General features: G+C 37.0%; 2 protein-coding genes across 7 annotated transcripts in view; one reads left to right on the top strand and one right to left on the bottom strand.

The window, feature by feature from the left end:
• Positions 1–27469, top strand: part of HIPK3 (homeodomain interacting protein kinase 3) — a 90054-nt gene that overhangs the window by 49656 nt on the left and 12929 nt on the right. For all 6 annotated transcript variants that reach the window (XM_028087731.2, XM_028087728.2, XM_028087733.2 and 3 more), the window contains exons 3-8: positions 16171–16294; positions 23014–23133; positions 23785–23871; positions 24374–24558; positions 25625–25784; positions 26182–26305. In XM_028087731.2, coding sequence (XP_027943532.1) covers positions 16171–16294; positions 23014–23133; positions 23785–23871; positions 24374–24558; positions 25625–25784; positions 26182–26305 — 800 coding nt within the window. The remainder of the gene's footprint in view (positions 1–16170; positions 16295–23013; positions 23134–23784; positions 23872–24373; positions 24559–25624; positions 25785–26181; positions 26306–27469) is intronic.
• On the bottom strand, positions 12869–13070 carry LOC114196917 (large ribosomal subunit protein eL39-like). The gene has a single exon (XM_088017706.1). The coding sequence runs from the start codon at positions 13022–13024 to the stop codon at positions 12869–12871; it is 156 nt and encodes a 51-aa protein (XP_087873832.1). The 5' UTR covers positions 13025–13070.

Genomic DNA, 27469 nt, shown 5'->3' with positions numbered 1-27469 from the left:
AAAGTATGCAGGGTTAGGTATGTAGGGAAAAATACATATGTGTGAGTGTTTAATATTTTCATATTCCCTTAATTCTATTCCAGGTACAGACATTGCTTAATGTAGTTGGCCATTTTGTAGGTTATCAAATATCTGAGAATTTAAAATGTATATTAAAATGGAATATATTTGGGGAAGCATTGTGTCTAATTGAATATTTTGTGTTCATTGTACTTCTTTAAGGAGTGATTTCTGTTTATAAAATACTCTGCCAGCGGCTGTATGAAGTGTAAAACCAAGTGAGAGACAGCTCCTGATATTAAAGACCTTATGTTTTTCTTAATAGAGAAGATAAGACACATATTAACAGGACTGCTTGTAGAAGGCACATTTTATATCTTAAAAGATTTAAAGGTTAAACCCAAGTTTCTGTTTTCGCACCGCCATTTATTGACCCTGTGACCTTGGGGAAATCACTTAGTCAACTTCAGATGCTTTTGTTGGAGGGAAGGGTTATTAATTATGTGCCAAGTACTTGGTTTTATTGTCACAATAATCTGGAAAGGCAAGTATATCCCTCATTTGCAAATGAATGAGTTGAGGTGGCAGTAACATTTGTAACTTGCCTAAGGCCTAGAGTTTTGTAAATAGCTGCCAGAGCTGGGATTTGAATTCTGTTCTCTGTAACTCCAAAGTCTGTTGTTACTTGATTATACTAGCACATAACAATCTATTCTGAGAAGTATTGATAAATATTCCTTGAAAAAACTGATGATAGTATAATGTACACTTCTAAAAATAGAGTGTAAGATAGCATCACTCCTGCTGAAAATAGCATAAACCTCATGAGGAAACATTAAATAAACACAAATTGAGGGACATTCTAGAAAATAACTGGCCTGTATTAAAAAAATGACAGTATCATGAAAACCACAAAAATGCTGACAAATGTTTGTTTGATATAAAGGAAGGCATTATTGGGATAGTTGGCAAAATCTGAATAATCGTACTATCAGTATTAATTTCCTGATTTTTACAAATACATTGTAGCTATGTAAGAGACTGTCCTTTTTTTTAGGAAGTACACAATGAAGTATTTAGGGGTAAAGGGTTACCGTGTCTGCAACTTAACTCTTAGATGGTTCAGAAGAATTGTATTTGTGTGTGTGTATAAGAGAGGATAATACAAATGTGGCAAAATGTTAACATTTGGAGAATCTGGTTGAAGAATTCTTTGCATTATTTGGAACTTTTCTATGAGTCTAGAAGTATGTCAACATACAAGGGAAAAAAGCATGAAAAACTAATAATATTCAGTAATTCACCCCTTATCCACGGTTTTGCTTTTTGCTGTTTCTGCGGTTCCGCCCGCAGGAAATGATCCTCCTCCTGACTTACTGTCAGAGGGTCAAAACATTACAATGCCTGCATCATTCACCTCACTTCATCTCATCACATAGGCATTTTATCATCTCACATCATCACAAGAAGAAGGGTGACTATGGTGCAGTAAGATAGAGAGAGAGAAAGAGACTACATTGACTTAACCTTTATTACAGTATATTGTTATGATTCTATTTTATTGTTATTGTTAATCTCTTACTGTGTCTAATTTATAAATTAAGCTTTATCATATGTATGTATAGGAGAAAACATATATACTGTGTGTGTGTGTGTGTGTGTGTGTGTGTGTGTGTGTGTGTGTGTAGGGTTTGGTACTATCCATGGTTTCAGGCATCCACTGAGGGTCTTAGAATATAACCCTCATAGGTAAGGGAGGAGTACTTTATTTGCCTAACTGTTAAAAGATTATTGGCCTTTAAGAGATTATGCTCCAGGGACACCTGGGTGGCTCAGTCGGTCAAATGTCTGACTATTGATTTTGGCTCAGGTCATAATCTCAGGATTGGGAGATCTAGCCCCGAGTGGGGAGTTTGCTTGAGATTCTCTCCCTCTCCTTCTGCCCCACCCCTTGTTCATGCACCTACCCCCTGCTCATACACACCCCCCTCATGCATGCACTCTCTCTCAAAAATAGATAAATCTTAAAAAAAAAAGAAAGAAATGGTATGTTCCAGAGGGCCACCAGATTGTGTAAGATCATCTGATGAATCAATGCCTAACCTTTTACTTGCTTATTAATGCATAGGTATATGGTCTTATGATTAAATAATGCATTTGCAATAGTTCATAAAATAAAGATTTATCTATGTGGTGTTGAGGAGCTTGACTCACTCAGACTGCATAGGTTTATTTATAAGCCCTACCTTGAAAAGTTACTTCTGTACTTTGGTTTCCTCATCTCTAAAATGGGATAATACAGTACCTGCCTCAGAGGGTTTTGTTAGGATTTAATGAGATAATGAGCATAAAACATTTAGCATAGAATCTGACTCCTATTAGGAGTTCAATAAATAGGGGCGCCTGGGTGGCCCAGTCGTTAAGCGTCTGCCTTAGGCTCAGGTCAGGATCCCAGGTTCCTGGGATCGAGCCCCACATTGGGCTCCCTGCTCAGAGGGAAGCCTGCTTCTCCCTCTTCCACTCCCCCTGCTTGTGTTCCCTCTCCCGCTGTCTCTCTCTCTCTCTCTCTCTGTCAAATAAATAAATAAATAAATCTTTAAAAAAAGTTCAATAAACATTTTTTGTCATTTTCAGTAATTATTATGAAGTTATAAAATTGAATCATTTGGGGCCCATGAGTGCCTCAGTCAGTTAAGCATCTGCCTTCAGCTCAGGTCATGACCCCAGGATCCTGGGATCAGGCCCCGAGTCAGGCTCCCTGCTTAGCCAGGAGCCTGCTTCTCCCTCTCCCTCTGTTGCTCCCCCTACTTGTGCTCACATGCTCACTCGCTTTCTCTATCTGTCAAATAAATAAATACAGTTTAAAAAATTGCATCATTTATTGCAATTAAATATTTTTTGTTGTCTGATTTATTTTATTTTTTTAAAGATTTTATTTATTTATTTGACAGAGAGAGACACAGCGAGAGAGGGAACACAAGCAGGGGGAGTGAGAGAGGGAGAAGCAGGCCTCCCGCTGAGCAGGGAGCCCGATGTGGTGCTCGATCCCAGGACCCTGGGATCATTACCTGAGCCGAAGGTAGATCTTAACAACTGAGCCACCCAGGCGCCCCTGATTTAGTTTAAATATTACTTTATAGATTATGAGCTTCTATTGGCACCTGCTGATGATACATTATAATTTTAAATATATCTCATAGTAAAATTTAGGAAATCTTGAATTGTTTTGTACTTCCCTCCTAATCACCTATAGAATAGGGATAACGACATTTATCTTGTTACCTCGTAGAATAAAATATATGAACAGGTTGTAAAATACAAATGCAAGATATTAATAATATAGCTTGTCTATATGATAGTTACATATTGATTTTTTCATCCAATATAGCATGTAACCAAACATAAAGAACAGACACATTCAAACTCAGTTGTTATGTTTTTCCTTTATTTTTTACAGATATTTTTCATATTCCCCTCCAAACTCAGCTCCTTTGCTTCTCTCTCTTGATATATGTTAATAATAATTTTCTCTGGTTTCTCTTCCATATCATGAGAATTTTCGGTCATCTTGCCACTGTTCTTGATAAAACATGAAAGATGTAGTGCTGTCTATAAATGGAATATGTTTCTGAGCCCTACCTATCTTTACAAAATATTAGCTGTTGGGCGCCTGGGTGGCTCAGTTGGTTAAGCCACTGCCTTCGGCTCAGGTCATGATCCTGGAGTCCCGGGATCGAGTCCCGCATCGGGCTCCCTGCTCAGCAGGGAGTCTGCTTCTCCCTCTGACCCTCCCCCCACTCATGTGCTTTCTCTCTCTCATTCTTTCTCTCAAATAAATAAATAAAATCTTTAAAAAAAAAAAGACAAAAAAATATTAGCTGTTGATCAGTCATAGATACACAAATTATTGTTGTACCCATCTTCTTGGACATTGGGCTCTAAATCCCATTTGGCATATTTGGTGATGAATATTAAATCTTTGCTGCCTCCTATCTTCTACCTCTCAGGTTTAACATTTACTAGGTTTTGAAATTATTTATTATCATTGCTGTTCTTTGTACTTGGTGCTTTGATCTGGATCATTGTCCTGCATACTTAAAAGATTAAGTGGCCTTGCAATAAGGATATTTTTAATTGTGATATTTTTAGCCCACGACTTAAGCTACATTTGAATGAGCGTCTATTCTAAGAGTGTGTCCTTTGATTACACATGTTATTGAATAGTTTGCTGTTCCAGTCATAAAAACAGTCATTGTGATTGTCTAATATTCTATAGTGATATTATTGCCTATAGCAACAAATCTTTTTATCATGTTAAAAACATTCATAACTTAAAAAAGAAAAATATTTCTAAAAGTGGTTGATTGTCTCTTTGGAAATTTATTAGCCTTTCTCAGAGCATTGAGGTTTTTTTGTTGGTTGTTTTAAAAAAAGCACCATACTGCAGGATTTTGAAAAGAGTGCTGATCAAGCTGGAAATTAACTCACTAGTATATTTTAACAGTCATCCTTCTGTTAAAGTTCCAGTTGTAGAAATGTTCTTTGATATTTTCATAAATTTTAGTAGCATTATGATTTGCAAGGATCGTTAGAGGTCCCTCCAGTGTAAGTTCCACTGTTGTGTTTACAAGAATCTATTTCACAGTCTTCCCTACAGACAGAGAGGCTCTAAGATGTACCTCCAGTGCTCTTTCTTTCCAGAGGCAGTGTATTCCTACCTCAGAAACTCTCAACAAAAGATTGTTCGTTATAATAAAAGGAAACAAGGTTCACTTAACACCAGTTATGTGGTCTAATTTGATGGTAATATTAGAAACGTGAAATTCCTATAAAGTCCAGGTGACTGACAATTTTTTTTTAACATTAGTTTTTTATTGTATATTATGAGGTGCTTCTTTTAGAAACATTATGAGGGGCACCTGGTTGGCTTAGTTGGTTGAGCCTCCAACATTTGATTTCAGTTCAGGTCATGATCTCAGGGTGGTGAGATTGGGCGCCACCTTGGGCTCCTGCACTCAGAGCAGGGTTTGCTTGAGATTCTCTCCCTCTCCCTCTGCTCCTTCCCTTGCACATGTGTTCTTTCCCCACTCTTAAATAAATAAATAAATAACAAAATGTCGTGGAGATGTATACTTTTCCCTCCCCCCTTGCCAGGTTTATTACTCAGAGTTAATTGCCGGTAAAACTTGAGTGTGTATCCTTTCCTAGATTGATTGTACTTGTACAAACGCACATTTACTGATGCTTGCATTTTCTAACCACTTTAGATCTTTGCTGTCTTTTGCTAGGTACAGGGCTTTGACATGTAAGAATTGATTGAGTGTGTGATGTTGAATTGGTACTTATGAGTAGATGGTCACATCCACTGTTGAGCTCGTTTCCTAATTGTTTCTGTAAAAGGATATTACAGTCATCTTTGGGAACACAGTATCTGCCAAAATGAGAGCCTTATTTTAACTAAGATGTATCTAGCAGATGACTGTGTATTTAATGTGAAAGATTATTTATGGTTAAGATGAGTAAATGCTTAAAGATCAGGAAAAGGAGTAAAATGTCAACTAAGTTCTTTTACATAGTGTATTTATATTTCACATTTCCTGGTTAGTCTTAAAATCAAAGGTGATATGTTTAAAGAGAAAAGAAGAACGCTTTTAATGGTAAGTATAGCATCTGAGCGGAAGAACTTCCAGTAAGACAAAAGTGTGATTGTTTCAGTAATCCTAGGAATTATTTATGTTAAAGTATAGTAGTTAAAAGTTACAAGTGTGGATTCTGAAGTCATTAAACCTTTGAATGAATTCAAAGGCTTTGGATTCTAACTGTACCTTGCCATAAACTGTGTGACCCTTAGGCAAATTATTTATCCTAGTGTCTGTTTCTTTATCTGTTAAAAGGATTAGCAGGGCTATCAAATGGTTAATACTTCCAAAGCACTTAGAGCATTGCCTGGTTCATAGTGTTATGTAACTGTTTGATGTTATTGCTGTTACTATATATTTCCTAAAGGATTTATATAGCATGAAAAATTGGTTTAAAAAATGGCAGCAATATTTTTTTTTTAAGATTTTATTTGACAGAGAGAGACACAACGAGAGAGGGAACACAAGCAGGGGGAGTGGGAGAGGGAGAAGCAGGCTTCCCTCTGAGCAGGGAGCCTGATGCAGGGCTCAATCCCAGGACCCTGGGATCATGACCTGGGCTGAAGGCAGACATTAACAACTGAGCCACCCAAGCGCCCCAAGATCTTTTTTTTTTTAATTGTCCTGGAAAGCTAAAGACCAGTTAATCAAAAAAAAGCACATAACATGTTTTCTCATGTTATGTAACTATTAGAAAACATAGATCAGTTAGTATTTTCCTGTTCTGTGGAAAATAAAACTAGAGCATAACTTTAATTGAATTGCTAAAATGACTTTGGTGTTAATTTCTAGGTTTTCTATTTGACTTTTTGTGTTTCTTTCAGTCAAAAGATTTTATAATTTGAGGGTGTATGGTATAGAGAAAGACTTTTGGAATCAGGCATTTGCAGTCTTTAGTTCCATCACTTTCTGGGTAACTTGGGGCAGTGTATCACTTATCTGTTGCTGTGTGGCAACTCCAGACTTAGTTGCTTCAAAAACAATGATTTATTATTTCTCATGATTCTGTGGGCTGGCTGTACTCAACTGAGGGCTGCTTCTGTTTTACGTGGAACATTTTGTTTACCAGCATTTTTTATCTTGGAGCAGAAGAACAATGCAGAAATCTGTTTTTCAGAACACTTCTTTAAATGAGATAATGCATTAAAAGTTATTTCCATGATGCCTGGCCCATTGTTAGAGATCAGTAAATGGTGGTGGGTTTTTTTTTTTTCTATAGTCAAAATATATCAGCTGTCCCTAATGCAAAGTGGCTGGCATGTACAAGTCTCTCAGTTGATACCTGTTTGGCTCATGTATTTGATGTAACAAAAATATTCTTAGCATTTTCAAATTAATGTATGCTAATAGCTCCCTTTAGTTGATTAGTTCATTGAACAAATAATGATGGAGTGCCTACCATGTGCCAGGCAGTTTTCTCAGTGCTGGGAATATAGCATTGAGAGAATTAAAATTCCTATCCTTGGGGCAGTTGGCTGGCTAAATCAGTAGAGCATGCAACTCTTGATCTCAGGGTCATGAGTTTGAACCCCACATTGGGTATAGAGATTAATTAAAAAAAAAAAATTTCCTGCCCTCATGGAATTTATATTCTAGTGGGGAAGGGAAAATAGATAATAAGCAAATATATATATTAGTTGTGGCAAGTACTATAGAGAACTATAAAGGAGGAGAGGTAAGTGTATGTGTTGGCAGGGGCTTACTTTTTCTATTTAATGTGGTCAGGGAAGGCCTTTCTAATAAGATGGTCCTTGAGCAGAAACAAAGTAATAGTACAGAGGTTAAGTCCTGCTATTCCTTCTGCCTGGAATCTTCTCCTAGATAAGCGCAAAGGTTTTGAGACAGGAACTGTGGTTAGAAAAGTAAGGAGGCTAGTGTGGGTGGATCAGAGCAAACAGGTAGGATAGTGATAGGAAATATTAGATGTAGGTAAGGGCTGAATCATGTATGACCTTGTAGGCCATTGTAAGGAATTGACTTTACTCTGAGATGGGAAGCTGTTGGGGGATTTTGAAGAGAAGAATGATGTGTCCAACTTGTGTTTTAAATGGACCACTCTGGCTGCGAAGTTGAGAATAGATGGGAGAGGACGGGGCAGAAGCAAGAAGAACAGTTAGGAAGCTTTTGCAGTTATCCAGATGAGAGGTGATGGTGGCTTGGATTGGGGTGGCAGCAGTAAAGGTGCAGCAAAATGGTCAGATTCTGGATCTGCTTTGAAGATGGAGTCAGTGGGATCTGATGATAGATGTGGGAAGTGAGAGAAAAAGGAGAGTCAAGTTTGATTCGCCCATGTTATGAGCCTGAGAAACTAAGGATAGAGTTGTCATTTCCTGAGATGGAGAAGGAGTGGATTGGGGGGAATTAGGAGTTCTTTTTGAATGTGTTTAGTTTGCGATATCTAATAGACAAGCGAGGGATGTTGAGTAGACAGTTGAATACCTAAGTCTGAAGGTAAGGAGAGAGGTTGGGTTGGAGATACACACTGGTTGGAGATACACATTTGAGAGTGTTAAGAATAGAGATGCTATTTAAAACTCTGTGATTGGATGAGATCACCTAAGGGAAGTGAATATAGATAGAGAAGATGGATATCCAAAGCCTTAGCCTCCAGAATTTAAAGGTTGTGGAAATGAGATGGAACTAGAAAGGAATCTGAGAAGGGAGTCTAGTGAGGTAAAGGGCAGAGCAGAGTGGTGTCGTGGAAGACAAATGCAGACTGTTTAAAGCAGGAGAGCATAATCAGCTGTGTCAGACGCTGCAAGTCCAGTAAATCCGAGGATGTGGCAATGCAGTGGGTGATGGTGACCTTGACAAGAGCTATTTTGGTGGAATGATGGGGTAATGAAAGCCTGATTAGAGTAAATTCAATACAGGGGTAGAATTGGAGGCAGCTTTTCTAAACAGTGCTTTCGAGGACTGGTATAAGGGGGAGAAAAGAAAGGGGTGATTGGCTAATGGACAGTGTAAAAACAAAATGGTTCTGGAGAGAGAGAAAGAGATGAAGAGAGGGCTGGGTAGAGAGAGCGTGGGAAATTGGTGGAGTGATATACTTCAGTAAGTGAGCCTCGATGCCTTAGATAGAAGCACTGACAGATGCAAGTGGGCTAGTAGATGTGGTGATGAGAAGGTGGAAGTTTCTATCAAATTCTGTCTATTTTTTTCAGTAAAGTAGGATGCAAGGACAACAGTCCGGAATGAGGATAGGGAGGAGGTGGTGGCTTGAGAAGAGAGGAGGTGTGAATTCGGACAGTGGGAGGATGAATAAATTAGAGGAATGTATATACTGTTTTACATTTTACACACATTCTTTTATAGGTAAAAGTATAAGATTAGTCCTTTAGGTAATCTTTGGAAAATACAGGGGTGGTAGAACCCCATCTTTTAAAAAATGAAAATGTGAAGGCTCAGGTAAATTACTTGCTGTTGGAGGGAGAGCTAAGTGCCTACTCTTGAGTGTTAAAAATATAGCTCTCTTTAGATGATTTTCATTGTTTGAAATCAGTGCCTCCTTACCAGACTCCAAAATTTGTTTTCCCCGAGCTTTTGTGCATAGATTCACGGTTTTTTAGTACCAGCATAGCATGATGTTGTCATGAGCCTTACCCGAAGGGAATTGGACCTCTGATCCACGGTCTTGTATAATGGATCGCTAGGACATGGGCAGGAGGTTCCTTTTAGTGCTCTAGGGGTCTGAAAAGGGGTAGCACAAGATTAACTCAATTATAAAGACAGCAGCATTGAACAAAGTAGAAAAATCAGTAGTCCTTTTAACACTGGTACTCTCCTTTCCCTTTTGGATTTCTGTTCCATCAAAGGCATTTTCTTCCTGTACCGGCTAGTTCTGTCTGAGGCAGTACTTGTCTTTGGTGTGCGGCCTCTCTGCTCTGACCTCCTTCAGCACTGGAGTATATTCTTGCTCCGCAGCGTGGTGAGCTGATATATGGCCTCTCTTGGTTAACTTCCTATTTTTCATAATAGCCAAAATAAGTGGAAGAAATTCAGATGTCCATCCCTTGATGAGTGGCTAAGTAAATACGGAATATCCAGGCAATGGAATACTATTCAGCAGTAAAAGTGAGTGATGTACTGGCACACGCTGCAGTCTTGAAAACATGCACGTGAAAGAAACCAGTCACAAAACATTACTTTCTGTGATTCCATTTGTATGAAATGTCCAGAATAGGCAGATCTAATGAGACCAAAAGTAGATTTATGGTGGCCTGGGATGGAGGAGTTTGGGAGGAATAGAGAGTAAATGCTAATGGATATAGGGTTTCCTTTTCGGGATGATGAAAACGTTCTGAAATTGATTGTGGGGATGGTTGCACTATTCTGTGAATATACTAAAAACCATTGAATCATACCATAGCTTAGTAATACTGTTATTTTAAAAAATGCCTTCTTCATATTCTACCTTAGAAAAGACTGTTGTCGTTTTAGTATTTTTATCTTTATCGAGTTTACCATTTATTTACCTTTTCCAAGATTGTATGCATTTCTCTAGTATTTTTTTAATGTCAAAAGCAGAGAGAAGTGTGTAAATACTTGGTATAGAAGTTTCATCAAGAGTAGCCTGGATGACTGTACCTCTCAGTCTTAGTGAGTGATGTTACCTACCTTCTGGCCTTTAGCTTGGCATTTCAGAAATTATTTGATTAGTGTTCTAGACTTGACCAGACCTGGGTGGTTCTGCCACTAGACTCACCAGAAGCTGAAGTGTATCAGCATTATGCTAATTTATTAAGTTTAATGAGAAGTGAAGCTGTTAGGCAGACTAGATACTCACGCTGGCCTAACCATTACATTCTCTTTATGTCAAAAAGAAAACTCACTCTCTATAAGTTTAGGAGTATGATCAACATTTTCTTGATGGCCATGAAATCATCATATGAGTTCATAGTTTAATGGCATTTAGAGTGATGACCCAAGGCATCTCTGTGATAAGAATGTAATTGTTAGGGTGCATGCGTGGCTCATTTGGTTGAGTGTCTGACTCTTGATTTTGGCTCAGGTCTTGGTCTCAGGGTTGTGAGAGTGAACCCCACTTCTGGCTCCCTGCTCAGCAGGGAGTCTGCATGAGATTCTCTGTCTCTCCCGCTCCCTCTGCCCCCCCTTAAAAAAATGTAATTGTTCCTAGAGCTAGACATACTGAGTTCCTGAACTGAGATACCCTTTTTCCTAACAGAGCTGGGTTTCTTCTGCCAGTAATTGAATTTTCAACTTACCAAAGTAAATAAAGATGAGATAAAGCAAGTACAGTGTTTCATTAATAGTCGTCTTCTTTTCTGAATGACAGTATTTCACTATGTTCTTATTTGAAGCATCGACTGCCAACAGTCTCTTCTGCTCTGGCAAAAGTCCCCAGAGTTCAGTTTATGTAGTTAAAAAAATTTTTTGTTTTCATCTTACCCACTTTACTATATTTTATATCAGTGTTTCAGGGTTTCAGAAGAGTAGAAAGGATTTATTCTTAATGAATATTGATAAATTTGATTAAAAGCACATGACAAAAAATACTAAAGAAAGTGCATTTTAGATATAGATTGCCTTTGTTACCATATGACCTAATTTTTTTAGTTTGTGGGTTTGACATTTCTAATTGTGAGTTTTTATTTATAGAGTGGTAAACAAGAGGTTTTGTTATACTCTCCATTCAGTAGACATGTTTAATGGGGCCTGGTCTCCAAAAGTACAAATTCTATCTATTCCCTGTTACAGCCTTAGCACTGCCACGTTGTAGGTGCTCAGAAGGGAGTTAGGATAGATGAAAAAAGAAGTGAAACAATTTCCTTTAGGAGTAGGACAGAAGTTTTTTTGTTTTGTTTTGTTTTTTTAAGAATGGTCCACAGATTAGAATCCCTGTTATGATCATTTTTATCCAAAAGTATAGTTAGCCCAGGGGAAGAATTTGAGAGCCAATTAAGATGAAAACAGAAAACTAAGCTTTCTTCATTACTCACAGATGGATATATTGTTCATTCATGCATAATTTAATTTTTAAAGTTTATTGTGAGACTGGCTGGTAGAGCTTAGACATCTCTGGCAGCTTCATCTAGATTGTGAATGCTTTACGGTATTGTTTCCCAACCTTTTACATTGATCCACATAGAAAATGGTAGTATCTATGGCATGCTAGGGTAGACTGGAGTTTGGGCACATTTAAATGGGACGTGGTGAGGAAATTTGTTGCATTTGCTTTATGACATATATGTATTTGAAAATAAAATACGGAAGTTTTGGGGAGGATAGTTGTGGCAGGCATGGAATTGTGTCACTTAGATTCCCCTTCAGGAGAACCTCCTGTGGGGAGCGCAGTTGACAGAGAGTCTGCACCTGTTGCACCTTCAGATATGTGTCCTGGCTGTTCTAGCCAGTGACCAAACACAGTAGGGGTACTAGAGCTGAACTGTTCTTGCTTGATGGGGAGCGCCTCCAGCAGGTAATCTTTTGCTTCGGGACTCTGCATTGGCCCAGCCAAGGCTTTATCCTGACAGCGCTGTAGTGGGAGGCTCTCTCTATTCGCCTCTCCCTTTGCCTCTCTTTTTGCGCATGTCACAATTGCTCAGGGGTCTGAGGGCTGTCTTCACCTGCTCCTGCTTCCTCTCCCTGCCTTCCTCCAAGACATTTCTTGCACATCTAATCTGCTTTTTTGAAGACCCTAGCTGATGCATTAATACACAATGAGTTTGTGTAAAACTTGCAGTTAAAATACTTTTATATTTTAAAATGAGAAATTTGAGTTTTCTTCCTTGAGTACAACTTTTGTATCTCAAGTTGTTTTTTTGTTTTTAAGATTTTATTTATTTATTTGACAGAGAGAGACACAGTGAGAGAGGGAACACAAGTAGGGGGAGCGGGAGAGGGAGAAGCAGGCTTTCTGCTGAACAGGGAGCCCGATGCAGGGCTCAATCCCAAGACCCTGGGATCATGACCTGAGCTGAAGGCAGACGCGTAACGACTGAGCCATCCAGGCGCCCCTGTATCTCAAGTTTTTTTTTTTGTTTGTTTGTTTTTGTTTGTTTGTTTTTTTAGAGCCGAAAGGTCTCACATTTAGTACTGAACCAACCTACTGGTGCAGAGGCATAGTCAGAGAAAAATCATTTCTATGATAAGACAAGTCTATGGCCAGGTAGGAAGGATGTTTACAGAATGATAGAACACATGATCTTCATGCAGCTTAATTAAATATGTGTGCCAATTAAGTGTGTCATTTCATGATGTGTGACACCTTATAAACCCAGCTTGGTTTTTCTCCAGTGGCTCCTCTTGGAGTTGTACCTGGTCTTATTACCAGTTTTCATCCAAATCCACTGGGGAATGGGACGATTCTGCTTTTGTTTCTTGGCCAGGAATCGCTTGATTCTGAAAGTCTTGTGAGAAGACATGGCGAGAAGCAGCCAGCCACGCAGAGCAGGATGGCGGCGAAAAAGAGAAAGCCCTGTATCTCAAGTTTTATGCTTGAAGTGGCTTTATGCAATTCCTGGTCAGGATTTTAAAAAGATGTCTCCACATTCTTGTCACCATCAATTAAAAATTTGGCTCATTCATTCAGTGGTAACAGCAGAAGGAATTCATTGCTCTTTGTCTAGTTGATAGAAACTCCTTTCTTACTGTTAATCAGGTATCAAATAATTTCAGTCTCTTTAAGTTGTATATCCTAGGCACTATCATTCTGTTACTTTTCTTTCATTGCCAGATATGACGTTGAAGATTCCAGTAGCCAATTTCAAACCCCATTACTTTTTCATAGTGAATATTGCAAAATAATCATAAAACTCTTACATGGCTATAGATCTGTTGGTCTTAATAATTCTTCAGAATTCAAATTAGTATGATTAAACATCACTAGTGAATCCTTTTTTATTCCATACTTTTGAAACTGTCTTTTTGCTTTGAATCTTTTTTAGTATGGGTTAATACATACTCTTCATTAACTCTTGTGGCCATTTCTCTTTCTTTCTTTCTGCCTAGACTTCTGTTCCTCAAAGCTTAGTTCAAACCCGTATTTTGAAAACTCTGATGCTTTGCTTTGTGTGACCCAACCTGTGTAGGAATCATTTATTTGAGAAATGTTTACTGAGTGCATATTCTCTGCTAGGTTCTGTGTATACCATAGTGAACAAAAAAGGATAAGATCTTCTCTGTCTTCTTTTGTACGATATTGTGAATATGTAAGGATGATAACTCAGTGTAACTTGTTTTTTTCCCCTCTTTCTACACAATGTAGCATTTGGTTATGTCAATATAATTCACATATATACATCTATACTAAGGATTTTGTCAAAAGAATGAAAGTCTTTTGTAACTATGTTCTAAAGATCTTTTATGCCTCATAGCACGTACTTGTTTTTAACAAATGCTTGTGAATTAATATCTTAAGTATTAATTATGGCAGAGATGTCAGGAGAGGACTCATTGGACAGATCCTACATCAGTGGTAAAAAAACAGCTTATTTATTATCCCTTGAACTTACTCTGATCAGAAGAGCTATAGGGAGAAGATGGAGCGATCTTCCCATTGGTCTAACTACTTGAGCCTAGGGCTTTGATTCTCATCTTTGGCCATGTATTGGAATCACCCTGGGAGCTTTACAAAAATACTGATTCCCAAGTCCCTCCCCCAGAGTTTCTGATTTAATTGGTATGGAGTGCGGCCAGGACCAAGTGATTGTAATGTGCAGTCAAGATTGAGAACCGCTGCTTTAGGAGATAATGACAATTAGCAGTCTCAGTTAAAGAAATTAGCAGAAGCCTTATTTTGTCTAACTGTATATAATATGTATACCGAGAGAGCCTGGGAACAGTGCCATCCCAGTAGTAATGAGAACCCATAGCTCGTTGAGGGAGTTGTGACTGGTCAAGTCTGGGAAAATTAGAGTATCAAAATAGATAATTACAGTAATGGATTATAACTCATTGAATAAAATAGGATTCTATTAATTTATACTCACATAGGCAAATAAATGAAGAAATTTAAAATTTGATAGGAATGGCTTACACATATAGTCTCAAATTTAAGTCCTGCAAAATATTTAATTACAGAGAGAAAAGGAGGAACTCAATAGTGGAAATATCTAGCAGATACCATGTTAAATAATCAAAGTGAACATATCACTACTGGAACAAATCAAAATTGTATGCCACCTGACAGCACATCATGAGGAAAAGCATCACTTCTGTCATACTCCTCCCAAAGATTTATAACCCAGATCTAATTATGAGGAAACATCAGGCAAACCCACAGAGACATTCACAAAGAACTGGCCTGTAGTAGCTTGTGCCAAGGTCATAGAAGTCAAGGAAAGACTTGAGGAAATATTCTAAAAGATATGACAACTAAATGCGATGCATGGTTCTAAATTGGATCCTTTTGCCATAAAGGACATTCATTATTGGTGTAATTGGCCAAACTTGGGACTCTGAGGCTTAGATGGTAGAGATGTATCAGTGTTCCTTTCCTGATTTTGATGATTGTATTGTGGTTATGTGGGGCAGTATCCTTGTTTGTAGGAAATACAAAGTATACAGTTACTTGGCAAATTACTCTCAAGTGGTTCATGAAAAAACCCATTCATTGTATTGATCTTACAACTTCTCTTAAATTTAAGACTGTTTAGGGTAACTATGATTGTATGACTCACTTTGGAATTACATAGCTGTATGTGAAGCCTCTCAGAATCTTAATTTTTCTCATGTAAAGTCATGCGAAGTAGCACATAATTTATCTGGGCATGATATTTTTCATGGAATACATTTTCCAAGTAATCGAAGCTCTTCAAGAGCTAAAATGCTTTCTAGCTGTTTAGATGTCTTGTATTTTTCTGCCTTTTAAAGCAGAATACATTGAGGGGCACCTAGGTGGCTAAGTCGTTAAGTGTCTGCCTTTGGCTCAGGTCATGATCCCAGGGTCCCGGGATTGAGCCCCACATCGGACTCCCTGCTCTGCGGGAGTCTCCATCTCCCTCTCCCACTACCCCCTGCTTGTGTTCCCTCTGTCGCTGTGTCTCTCTCTGTCAAATAAATAAATAAAATCTTTAAAAAAAAAAAAAGCAGAATACATTGCACTTGGTCTTTTCTCTTTTGGTGACTAACAGTCCTGGTTTTGTGAATAATTATTATTGTTTTCTGAAGTAATATCTAGGCCTAGATCCACTTATAGTCTTTGGGCTTATTTTCCTCTTACCTCTCAATGTCTGGTTTTCAGTTCTGTTGATGTCAGCAGTGCGTGTATTTCATAGTTTGCCAGTTCTCTTTCTAGTGTATTATTTCTAATCTCTTATAGTCTCAAATACAAGATCTGTGCTTTTTCTAAAATTCTCTATAAGGTTAAATAGAGATTTTAACCTAGCAATGGTTGTACTCATCGTACCCTTGTAAGCTTAATTCAAGATGATGTCTAGGCTTCAAAGAATTCTGAAAAGTGAAGAGTTACTATAAATAGAAGTTGACTACTCTCATTTTACTAACTTTTCTTAGAATGTCAGATATAAGATAATTTTAAAGGAAAATCACTGTGATTTTTTTTTTTCAGAGCTCCAGAGATTATATTGGGGTTGCCATTTTGTGAAGCCATAGACATGTGGTCATTGGGATGCGTGATTGCAGAATTATTCCTTGGATGGCCTCTCTACCCAGGAGCCTTGGAGTATGACCAGGTAACAAAACTGTCATGATAGATCTAGATAGAATGGAAGGAAAAATAATAAGCTAATAGGAATGCATTTCCCCAGGTATATAATACCCATGAAAATCTTTTTAAAATAAAATGACAAGGGGCATCTGGGTGGCTCAATTGTTAAGCATCTGCCTTGGGCTCAGGTTGTAATCCCAGGGTCCTGGGATCGAGCCCTACATTGGGCTCCCTACTCAACAGGGACCCTGCTTCTCCCTCGCCTGCAGCTTCCCCTACTTGTGCTCTCCCGCTCTCTCTGCCAAAAAAAAAAAATCTTTAAAATAAAGTGACAAAACCTGAGATCTTAGGGAATTTAAATTCAAGATCTCAAAACTATTTGGTTTTTAAAAACTTTTTTAACAGCTGAAGTAAGGTTTCATAAAGGTACAGTCGACAGGCCCCCATACCAGTTTTGCAAAAACACTTTTTTGTATCATTTTTATTCTATAGACATTTAAAGGGCTAGACTGTGTCCATTTAAATAATAAAGCTACACTTGGGTGACAGACTTTGATGACAGATGAAATGTCAGCCACTCTGAAGGAATAAAAGGCATCATAACTATTGATCTTAAATCAGCAACCATTATTGGGCTTAAGTACTTCAGTCACCTGAACCTTCTTTAGTATTTTAAGCTGTTTTTGAGTGACGTTGGAAATCTAGTTTAACATTATTTAAATGATTCTCTGTAGAATCCAGCAAATTACTTCATTAAACACTTTTCTTTTTTTTAAGATTTTATTTATTTAGTTGAGAGACTGAGAGAGCATGAGCAGGGGGAGGGGCAGAGGGACAAGCTGACTCCCTGCTGAGCAGGGAGCTAGACACCGGGTTCCATCCAGGTCCCCAAGATCATGACCTGAGCTGAAGTCAGACACTTAACTGACTGAGCCACCCAGGCGCCCCCATTAAACACTTTCCATGATAGTTTTCAGTTACGTTCATTAGCCTCTCTAAGCTATTAGACAGTGAATGTTGTGTGCTATTTTCTTGTGTTTTTGTTTTGTTTAGTTTTAATAACAAGGTTCTTTTTTGGAGTAGTTATAAACTTAATCAGTATTTGAAAAAGTTTCATAGCATCTTCCTTATTAGATATATACTCATATTTTAGTGGAAAACTTTAGTCAAAATGAACAAAATGCTTACAGCAGTTTTGTTTCTAGTAGATAAATATTTTTATTAAAATGATATACTATTTAACTTTTAATGAAAAAATAGAAAATAGAACATTTTGGGGTGCCTGGGTGGCTCAGTTGGTTGAGCATCTGCCTTCAGCTCAGGTCATGATCATGGAGTCCCAGGATCGAGTCCCACGTTGGGCTCCCTGCTCAGTGGGGAGTCTGCTTTTCCCTGTGTCCCTCGCCCCACTCTCGTGCTCTCTCTCTCTCTCTCACTCTCTCTCTCAAATAAATAAATAAAATATTAAAAAAAAGAAAATAGAACATTTTAATGCAACCATGACATAATTGTAACAATAAAATGTGCCTTATTTCTGATTTTCAGGGCTTTAACTCTATATCAAAAAGGGTATGAGGGGGCACCTGGGTGGCTCAGTTGGTTAAGCAGCCAACTCTTAGTTTCAGCTCTGGTCATGATCTAGTGTCCTGGGATCGAGCCCCACGTTGAGTGGGCTCTGCACTCAGTGCGGAGTCTGCTTCAGGATTCTCTCTCTCCCTCTGTACTCCCCCCATGCCTCTCTCAGATAAATAAATAAATTTAAAAAAAAAAAGGTATGCGAGTTTATGGATTGGTGATTTACGTGTTGCTGAGATGAGCCTAAAAGTCATTTAATATTAATTATTAGATTAGATGTTATCATTAACTTTAATCTCTTATCTTCTTACAAAGACTTTCTACCCATAAACCACTTCTTTTATGCTAGGCTTCCTATAGTCTCTACCTTTCATCCTCCATGTTCAGCGTATCTCTAGAAGGTAGTTTCTGTAACATTTTCCATACATCCCGGTTTCCTTCGGCTTTTTACCAACCTAACTTTGATGCAGATGCTAGACTGGCACTAGTTTTGAAAGAGTTGGTGATCTAGTTGGGAGAGTCCCATAGTCTCTTAGTTGCTGAAGAACTGAAGTTCCAGTCAGATGCTAGAAGTATACCTCTGGTTTTGTGGACTACAAGTTATGACGTGTGTGGTATTCTGTAGCAGGACACCATCTAGTGGCAACTTCAAATTGATTTGCTGCTGTACTTTGGATTGGGACTTCTACAGTTCTAGTCTTGGACACCTGACATTAGTACTGAAAAGGACCTACAGATTATCTATTTACTATTCCTTCCTATTTTATAAAAGGGATAACTGAGGCCCAGAAAAATGAAATGCCTTGTCGAAAGTCACAATGGTCATTTGAGACAAAGCCCTGATCAAAGCTTTTTCAAAATTCCATGATAGATTTTTTGTTTTGTAAACTGGGAACAGGTGTTAATCTGATCCATATTAACAGCATTTTCAGAATGTATGGTACTTTAATTCCAAAAGAATATAATGATTAAAAAATATATTAGCATATAGCATCAATAGTTACATCATAATTATTAGTTCAGTATTTTAAAAGTTATTTTCCAAAATATATGAGTGGAAGTGAGTAAGAGTGATGATGTAAGCATTCTTGTTTTGGTTTCAATCTTAGACTTTATATACTCATTTCCAAATGTGATGTGTGCTATATAGGTTTTGATAAATGTCTATTTTCAAGATAAGGGAACTCCCTCTATTCCTAATTTTCTAATTATTTTTTTTATCCTGAATTGGTTTTGGACTTTCAAATGCTTTTATGCATCTATTAAAATGTTCATGTGTTTTTTTGGTTGTTTTTTACTTTAGTCTGTTTATTAATATGGTTGGATTTCATAGATTTTTACCAGCTTCCTGGATTACGATTGTCTAATTAGGATGTGAAGAGGCCATCAATAGGGTATGCCTTTATGTGGTTTTTTTTTTTCTTACAGTGGCAGTACAGTGGGTAATGGTAATATTATTATTACTTACTCAGCTCTTTTATGTGTCAGAAACTGTTCCTACACTTTAATTCATTTAATGCTCACAACAACCCTATACTGCTAGAGGTACATACTACTGTTGCCTCTGTTTTACAGATGAGGAAACCAAGGTGTGGGGAAGTTAAGTAACTTGCCCCAAGAATCCAACCTGGGCAGTTTGAATCCAGAAACTACGCTGTTAGCAGTGGACCATCTCTACACTACCTTATAGATAATGATACTTTCAAGAAAGGGCCCAACTAAACCCTGCTCCAGTCTGTGCTCCAGCCCTCTTCCAGACCTCACTTTCACCCTACCACTGTCTCTTTGCTGTCCCTGGAGGAGGGTTTTATGGTCTTTATGTTAGTTTCTCAAATCCATCCACCTCCACCGATGTTCTCTCACTCCAGACTGAGTTCTAGGGATGGATCCAGGAGCTTAGTTGATCAGTTTGTCCTGTGATAACATTTTGTACAGATGTTTCTCAGAATGTGTTGTGGAAGATATTCTTTTTTTTCCCCGTTTTGCTTTTATTAATAACAATGCTTTTAACAATAGAAGTATTCTTACATTACAGATACATCAGCATTTATAAAGAGGGGAAGCTTAGCCAGTTAATTTGGGGAGTTCAACACGAACGTATGACAATTCTATATTTTATACATGTAGTAATAACTTTAAAGTAATATAAATCTAGAATTGACAGAACCAGAAGAGAAATAGATAAACCCACAATCATAATTAGAAATGATAGCACATTTCTTTCAATAATTGATAGAGCAAAAATAGAAAAATGATCAGTATGTAGAGGATTTGAGCCCGTGATTAACTAAGTTGATTTAATGACACAGGCATAGAGTACTCCATCCAATACTACGTGCAGAACTGCAGAATGCACACTTTGGGTGCACATGGAACATTTACAAAAATAAAGACTTTGTATGAAATATATTGTAATTTATCTCTTTCTTTACTCTTGTTGGTATGTCTTATATCTAACCTTTATTTAACCTTCTAATGCAATAACAGGTTTATTTTTCCCAAAGGAGGTGAAAAAGAATTAATGGTACACTTATAATTATTATATACTTAAAAGCCACATTTGAGTCACCAGGAAAAAAAATAATGCAGATTATGTTAATTCTTCATTATAGGGTTTGTGTTCTAGCTCTTTAATCATCTTTATCATCTGTTTCTTAAAGCTCTTCCAAGGCAATTTCCTCTTTGAATTTTGGATTCTACAGCTAGGCACTGACCTTGTTGAGAATTTCTTACATGTTATATTTTCTCATGTGCATTTCCTTTCCATTCGTACACAAACAAATGGTATGCATGTTTAGAGAAGGCTGCCCTGTTAATTAGTACTGTGCTTGAATCAACCCTTCCTGTCTTAATTGTAGGTATACTGTCTTATTAGTGTTCCGTGTATTGGATTGAACTTCTGTTTATCAGGGAAATATCCAAAACATTCTAGGGAATTAAATATTTTTATGGGTAGATGGACAGTATTAACTTGGTAATGTTGATTGTTCTTGCAAAATGTTTGTTGGAGTTTAGAATCTCATCAAGAACAGCTAAAAGTCTGAATTTATATTCAAATTATTTTACTTGGTAATTTCAAGTCATATCCTATGTAAGAAAAATAAAATTGACTATTTCAGCTCCTGAGTGTTATGAGGGAGTGGAAATCTTTAAAGTTCTTTTTGTCAGGCTATTTGGCTTACGTAGAGACCTTCTCAAGCTGGCTCAAGTAAGAGTTCCTGTATGTATGTGTAGACTGTCACAAAAATCCAAGTATGGAGCTGTGATATGACTGGATTTTGTGAAGTCTGGAGTTGGAAGTGCTTTTGGATTCAAAGCAGCACTTAATGGAATTAATAGACATGATAGAACTTCACTTTGGGTGAAGCTGGGTCATAAGTTGACTGCTCTTCAAGTGCTTTTATCTGTTCTGGTTCTAACTTGCTACTCAGAGTTTCTGCTCACTCTGAACTTTGGTTAGATTAGCGTGGTCACCAAACTCCAGCTCCATTTTGTAACCCTTTAGCTCATGAGCTATCAACAGTGGTTGATATTTGTTAATTCACATTCCTGACATTGTAAATCTCATTTGCTTATTAGCTTATTTCTAGCCAAGTTCACAACTTGAATTTATGAGTTAATTGCTTCTGAGTCAGGTTTTCACCCTTAATTCACTGGGGACGGAGGAGGCAAAGGGTGAGTTCCTTCATGTATTAGGGGGTATAGATGGAACAGTTTTTCTTTAGAAGACAGGACAGGCATTATGACCAAAAATAAACTCACAAGATCACTTGCCATTTTTGTTTTGTTTTGTTTTGTTTTGTTTTCAGTGCCCTCTCAAATTCATAGGTACGTTGATTACCCTATTCTGTGTTCTTTTAGCACTTTGTTTTCTTCTTCATAATGGCACTTCCTAGCTTAATTGCATATTATGTGCTTAAATATTCTGAATTAATATGCTTTTGCAGATTGTCACCGTGTTTTATTCATTTGCATATCTTTAGCATCTGACATATAATAAATGCCCTGTGTATGTTTGTTGAATTGTTGAAGACCTTTCCTACCATCTGAGAACTCTGATGTAGCATCTAGGTACTGGACCCTTGGGGTACTTTTCACTTTCTGTTTCTGTAAAACAAGGAACTCAAACTCAGCCGCTTAGGGGATGTGGAGTGAGGGGAAGTATTTTGTACAGGGGAGTAACAGATTTGTGTTTTGTCAGAATGGCTGTTAGTGTGAATAATGAATTGGGGGTGAGTGGATGGCATCATTAGGGAGGCAGATAAACTACATTAGGAGGCTTGTGAAATTGTATAACTCAAAATTGAAGAAGGCCTAAAAGAGGGATGGAGAGAAGGGACAGTTAGGAAAAGTACTAATGAGGTAAAATTGTTAGGGTTTTGAATGTTGTGGAGAGAGATGAGGGAGAGGCTATGTGTCTGGTATAAGTTGCAGGTTTCTGGTTTGGGTGGTTAGTGTTGGTGTTTGTTGCTGGGAAATACATGAGGATTAGCAGATTTAAGGGAAGATTGGGTTTAGGATATGTTCACTTAGAGGTACCTCAGGTCCAGTCAGGTGGAGAATTTCAGTAAGCAGTTGGATCTGCAGCTCCAGGGCTAGAGATAAAAATTTATATACAGATTTAGAGATAAAACAATGGGCACTTGGGGCTTATAGAGGGAAAGAGGACAGATAAAACTTCTTACCTTACTGATGAAGCCCTCTGCCTTCTAGTTCAGTTTTACCTCTTGTCATTTTTCAGTGAGTGAACCTCTGCGCTTCCAGGATCTGAATGTGTCAGTATTTTCTCCTGATTTTGCATATTTACTCATATTACAACCTTAGCATAAATCATAGTCAGGTTTTCCTCACTTTTCCAGGGCTAAAGAACTCTTAACTTGTCTTTGTAGACTCAACTTGAGCATCACCTCTTCTGGAACTTTATGTGACTACAATTATTTTAGGTGTCCCTTCTCTGTCTTCCCATAAGCTTGTATTTATTATGGTACTTACAACCCTGTAATATAATTGTTTACTTGTATGTTCCCCACTAGAATTTCTTGAGGGCATAGACTATGTCATTTAATTCTTGACCTAACATCTAGCTTAGTGTCTGATAGAGAATAGGTGTTCAGTTATTATCTATTACATGAAAGAATAAACTTGTCTGTTTTATAAATTATTTTTCAGATTCGATATATTTCTCAGACTCAAGGTTTACCAGGAGAACAGTTGTTAAATGTGGGCACAAAATCCACAAGATTTTTTTGCAGAGAAACAGATATTTCTCATTCTGGTTGGAGATTAAAGGTAATTCATTAAAAAAAATACTCAGGAAAACATTTTTTCTAAGATGCATCATGTGGATAATACCCCCCATGCCTATTTTTATTTTACTGTATTTCTTCTTTTGAATTTTCATTTTTGACCCTTCCCCCTTTTTAATGGGGGGGGGGAGCCTTCCCCAAATAACTTAGCTCATTCTCTAACCTGGCAACATAATTATTAACTCATCTTAAATGGTTTTTTAGATTTTATCTATGTAATTACTTCTGTGTTGTATGTTTCATCTTCTCTACCCAGTTTCCCATTATTAAGCTTTATAGGACAGGGACTAAATTTCACCATTTACTCCATAACCCAAGTACCTAATTTATTCCTGGGCTCTTTATGGGATTAGTACGTCCTCAAAGATTAACTTTATAACCAGTTACTTATATAAAGGATATAATAGGATTATATATAAATATAAATAGGATGTATATATTTTACCTGAACCAAGGCTTCTCATTTTTTTTTTTTTGTACTTTTAAAAAGTACATTTTTGATAGTTAATCTTCTGGAATTCCTTGCCTTAGAATATTCAATATATTAGACTAGATGTGCCAGAACTAAAGAAATAAAGAATTTCCAAGTGGTGGGTAATAATATATTTTTTCCCTCTTTGATATATCCAATAAGACACTAGAAGAACATGAGGCAGAGACAGGAATGAAGTCTAAAGAAGCCAGAAAGTACATATTCAACAGTCTGGATGATATAGTGCATGTGAGTACCACAGTCATGTTTGTTAGTCTTCCCTGCTTACGATGCTGCACTTGAATGCCAAGGATGCCACCACATGTTAATCGTCTTCTAAAGAACTATAGATTGCTTGCTGGATTTAAGCTTTTCAAACAAAATTGTTCCTTTGAGGAACTAAATTGCATTTGTCTTTATCAAATATTTAACTTATACCATCCTGTGCTTTAGTAGTAAAAAGAATTTTCTTTAAGAGGGAAAATCCTAGCTGTACCAATTTCTTTTCCTTATATTTTGTTAGAGTGGATATTTGTTAAAAAAATTTTTCCCTTGTTTTAAATACTATTTGGTACCTTGAAACATTTTGCAAATTTGTTAAAACTCAATTACTCATTCTTGTTTCAAAATAATTGTAGTCCTCTGTTCTTTTCTGTGTTGTGGTATTTTTTTTAAACTGAATCTTTAACATATAGTTCCTTCTGTGGCTTTTTTTTTTTTTTTTTGACAACTTGAAATTTTGATCTTATAGGTGAACACAGTGATGGATTTGGAAGGAAGTGATCTTTTGGCTGAGAAAGCTGATAGAAGAGAATTTGTTAGTCTGTTGAAGAAAATGTTGCTGATTGATGCAGACTTAAGAATTACTCCAGCTGAGACTTTGAACCATCCTTTTGTTAATATGAAACATCTTCTAGATTTCCCTCATAGCAACCAGTATGTTACTTGAAAATCTTTTAAAATGATCTGGAGAAATAATACTAAGTCTGTAGAAAATTAGTGTGTTAGAGAGATGATTCAGTATATTTATTAAATGTAAGTAAATGGAGTCAAAAGAGGTTAAGCTAACTTGGCCAAATTCACGTGGACTAGTAAGTGGCAGCTAGTACCAGAATATAAATCTGAGTTGCATTCCAATGTTCTTTTCCCAAAAATAACCATACTGAAATCACTTTGTTTTTATTTTTTATATATTATGTTATGTATTTTATATATTTATGTTTTATATTAATCACTTAATAACCAGGCATATATATAATAAAAGGAAGTGTTAACAGTTTTCCACCCTCTTTTGAGTCCTGCAAACTCCGTCTTTAATTTCCCTTCACACCGTTTGCTTTCCCTGCCCACACCTTCTCCTCTGTGTTGTGGAAGGAAAGGAGGGTTTTTATGGGTTAGTGGAGAAGAATATATCCTCAAATTGAGAAGGTCTTATCAGATTTACCTTAGACAAATCTTATGAATTCTTTAAAGCCCACACCTTTTCTTTTAATATTTTATAAAATATTTTTATATTTTTATATATTAATATAATTTAATATTATTTAATGACTGAAGGAAGAAGGTACAGGGACAAACCAGTATTAATTATTATGGATTACCCTCAAAATTGGTATTTTTATAAAGCCCAACTACTCTCCCCATCCCTATCCCCAACAGTTAAAAATATCTAATGATTTCCATACATAAGCACTTTGAAAATAACATGATAACCATGTACTTTGTACCAGTAGTTTAGGAATGTAGAGATCTAGAAATTTAGGAAAAATTATTTCAGGCAGCGGTCATAAAATTAAATTGTGCTAGTCAAAAAATGCTCACTATTGCTTTGATGTCTTAGAAAATATTGCAGATATAAGATACTTTCACTTGCTTTAAAATTCAATCTTTTGTAGGTTTTCTGGTAGAAATTTTTTTCTTTTGGAAACTTTAAATTTTAAACTACTCTAAACATTTAAAATAATATTATTACCTTTCCTTTCCTTTTTTTTTTTTTTTGCAGTGTAAAGTCCTGTTTTCATATTATGGATATTTGTAAGTCCCACCCAAACTCATGTGACACAAATAATCACAATAAAACTTCCCTTCTAAGACCAGTTGCTTCAGGAAGTACTGCTAATCTGACAGCAAATTTTACTAAAATTGGCACATTAAGAAATCAGGTAAGAACTTAGAGTATTTAATAATTTATACTCCTTTTCTTATGATTGCTCATTTTGCTTTTGAGGTATATAGAAGTCTCGTGTCAGCAGTTAGAAGTCACGTGCCAGTGAGGGTCTCACTGGTTATTTTGTGAAATCTCGAATATTTCAGGGTGACAATCAGAGCATGTCTGCTGAAGCTCATTTATTTTATCACATCTGCCTTTCTGTATAGCAACTCTACGAAAAGTAAAGTTGAGTAAAATCAGTTTCTGGGTCCATTTTTATCAGTCCATTTTCTGGGTCCATTTTATCAGAAGTATGATTTTAAGAAGTGTATTCAAATTGCATTTGTAAAGCATGCGTGTGGCAGTTAGAAGACTGCTCAGGATAATGCCGCCTGTGCTGATCCTTTCAGGCATTAACCACGTCCGCTCATTCAGTGGCGCACCATGGAATTCCTCTACAGGCCGGAACTGCTCATTTTGGTTGTGGTGATGCTTTTCAGCAGACCCTGATTATCTGTCCCCCAGCTATTCAAGGTACTCCCTGATTTAAATTACACTTTGAACTTAGGCATACATTATTTTTAAACAAATTTAGGCATCTAGTAATTAAATGTGTTGCATAGTTTTTGATATATTTAGTGCCACATTTGAATTAAATTTAAGCTGGTTGGTAGCCTTTAGACCAGTGACATTCCTCTCTTGACCGGAGCTCCACTGTAATCATCATTAACAAAATGGGTCATATGATAATGAGATTTCCTGTAGAGTCTAGCATGATGAAATACCTTAGTAGAAATTAACGAGCTTGGAAAGCTGTGGGGTTGTCCGTTAGTGGTTATCACAGCTCCAGATGTTTAGGTAAGTACCTTTTATCTGTCTGTTCTTACCAGACATTAAAGTGACTGAGAACTCAGTTCTTTAAATTTTGGTTGAGGGAATTTTTTTTTTAATTTTTTAAAATTTAAGTTCAATTAGTTAACATATAATGTATTATTTGTTTCAGGGATACAGGTCTGTGATTCATCAGTTTTATACCCAGTGCTCATTACAACACATACCCTCCCCAGTGTCCATCACCCAGTTACTCCATCCCTCCTCCCCCACCCCTCCAGGAACCCTCAGTTTGTTTCCTGAGGTTAAGAGTCTCTTATGGTTTGTCTCCCTCTCTGGTTTCGTCATGTTTCATTTTTTCCTCTCTTCCCCTATGATCCTCTGCCTTGTTTCTTAAATTCCACATATCAGTGAGATCATATGATAATTGTCTTTTTCTGATTGACTTACTTCGCTTAGCACAATACCCTCTAGTTCCATCCATGTTGTTGCAAATGGCATGATTTCATTTTTTTTGATGGCTGGTCAAAGGAATTTTGTCCCCAAATTTTAGAGTCTTGTTCTTTGCCCATACCTTAGGATTAAAAAAAGGGAGATTGATTTTGACTCGATTAGATTATGTCCCTTATTTAGATAAAAAGCAAATTAAAACCTCAGGTGAGATGAGTGGCAGAATACCTTTGAAGAGGCCATAAATTCTCAAACCAGGCACTTGTTAGTGGTTCTTAAAGGACAGTAGCAGCCAATATTATGGCTGGAATAACCAGAATAAAACGTGACTTTCTAGGTCCTTTCCTAGCATTTTGTCTTTGCTAGGCTTTAACATCTACGTCTGTCTTAAAGCAAGAGGTTAGCTACAAATGAGGC

Source organism: Eumetopias jubatus, unplaced genomic scaffold, assembly GCF_037043125.1.
Source record: "Eumetopias jubatus isolate StellerSeaLion01/CBP00866 unplaced genomic scaffold, mEumJub1_p1.0 scaffold_13, whole genome shotgun sequence".
Classification (NCBI taxonomy): Eukaryota; Metazoa; Chordata; class Mammalia; order Carnivora; family Otariidae; genus Eumetopias; species Eumetopias jubatus.
The sequence above is the reverse complement of the archived record's forward strand: the minus strand, read 5'-3'. Positions and strand labels throughout refer to the sequence as shown.

Coding starts and splice junctions, on each gene's coding strand:
- LOC114196917 (XM_088017706.1), bottom strand. CDS start 13,024: ATGTCTTCTCACAAGACTTTCAGAATCAAGCGATTCCTGGCCAAGAAA.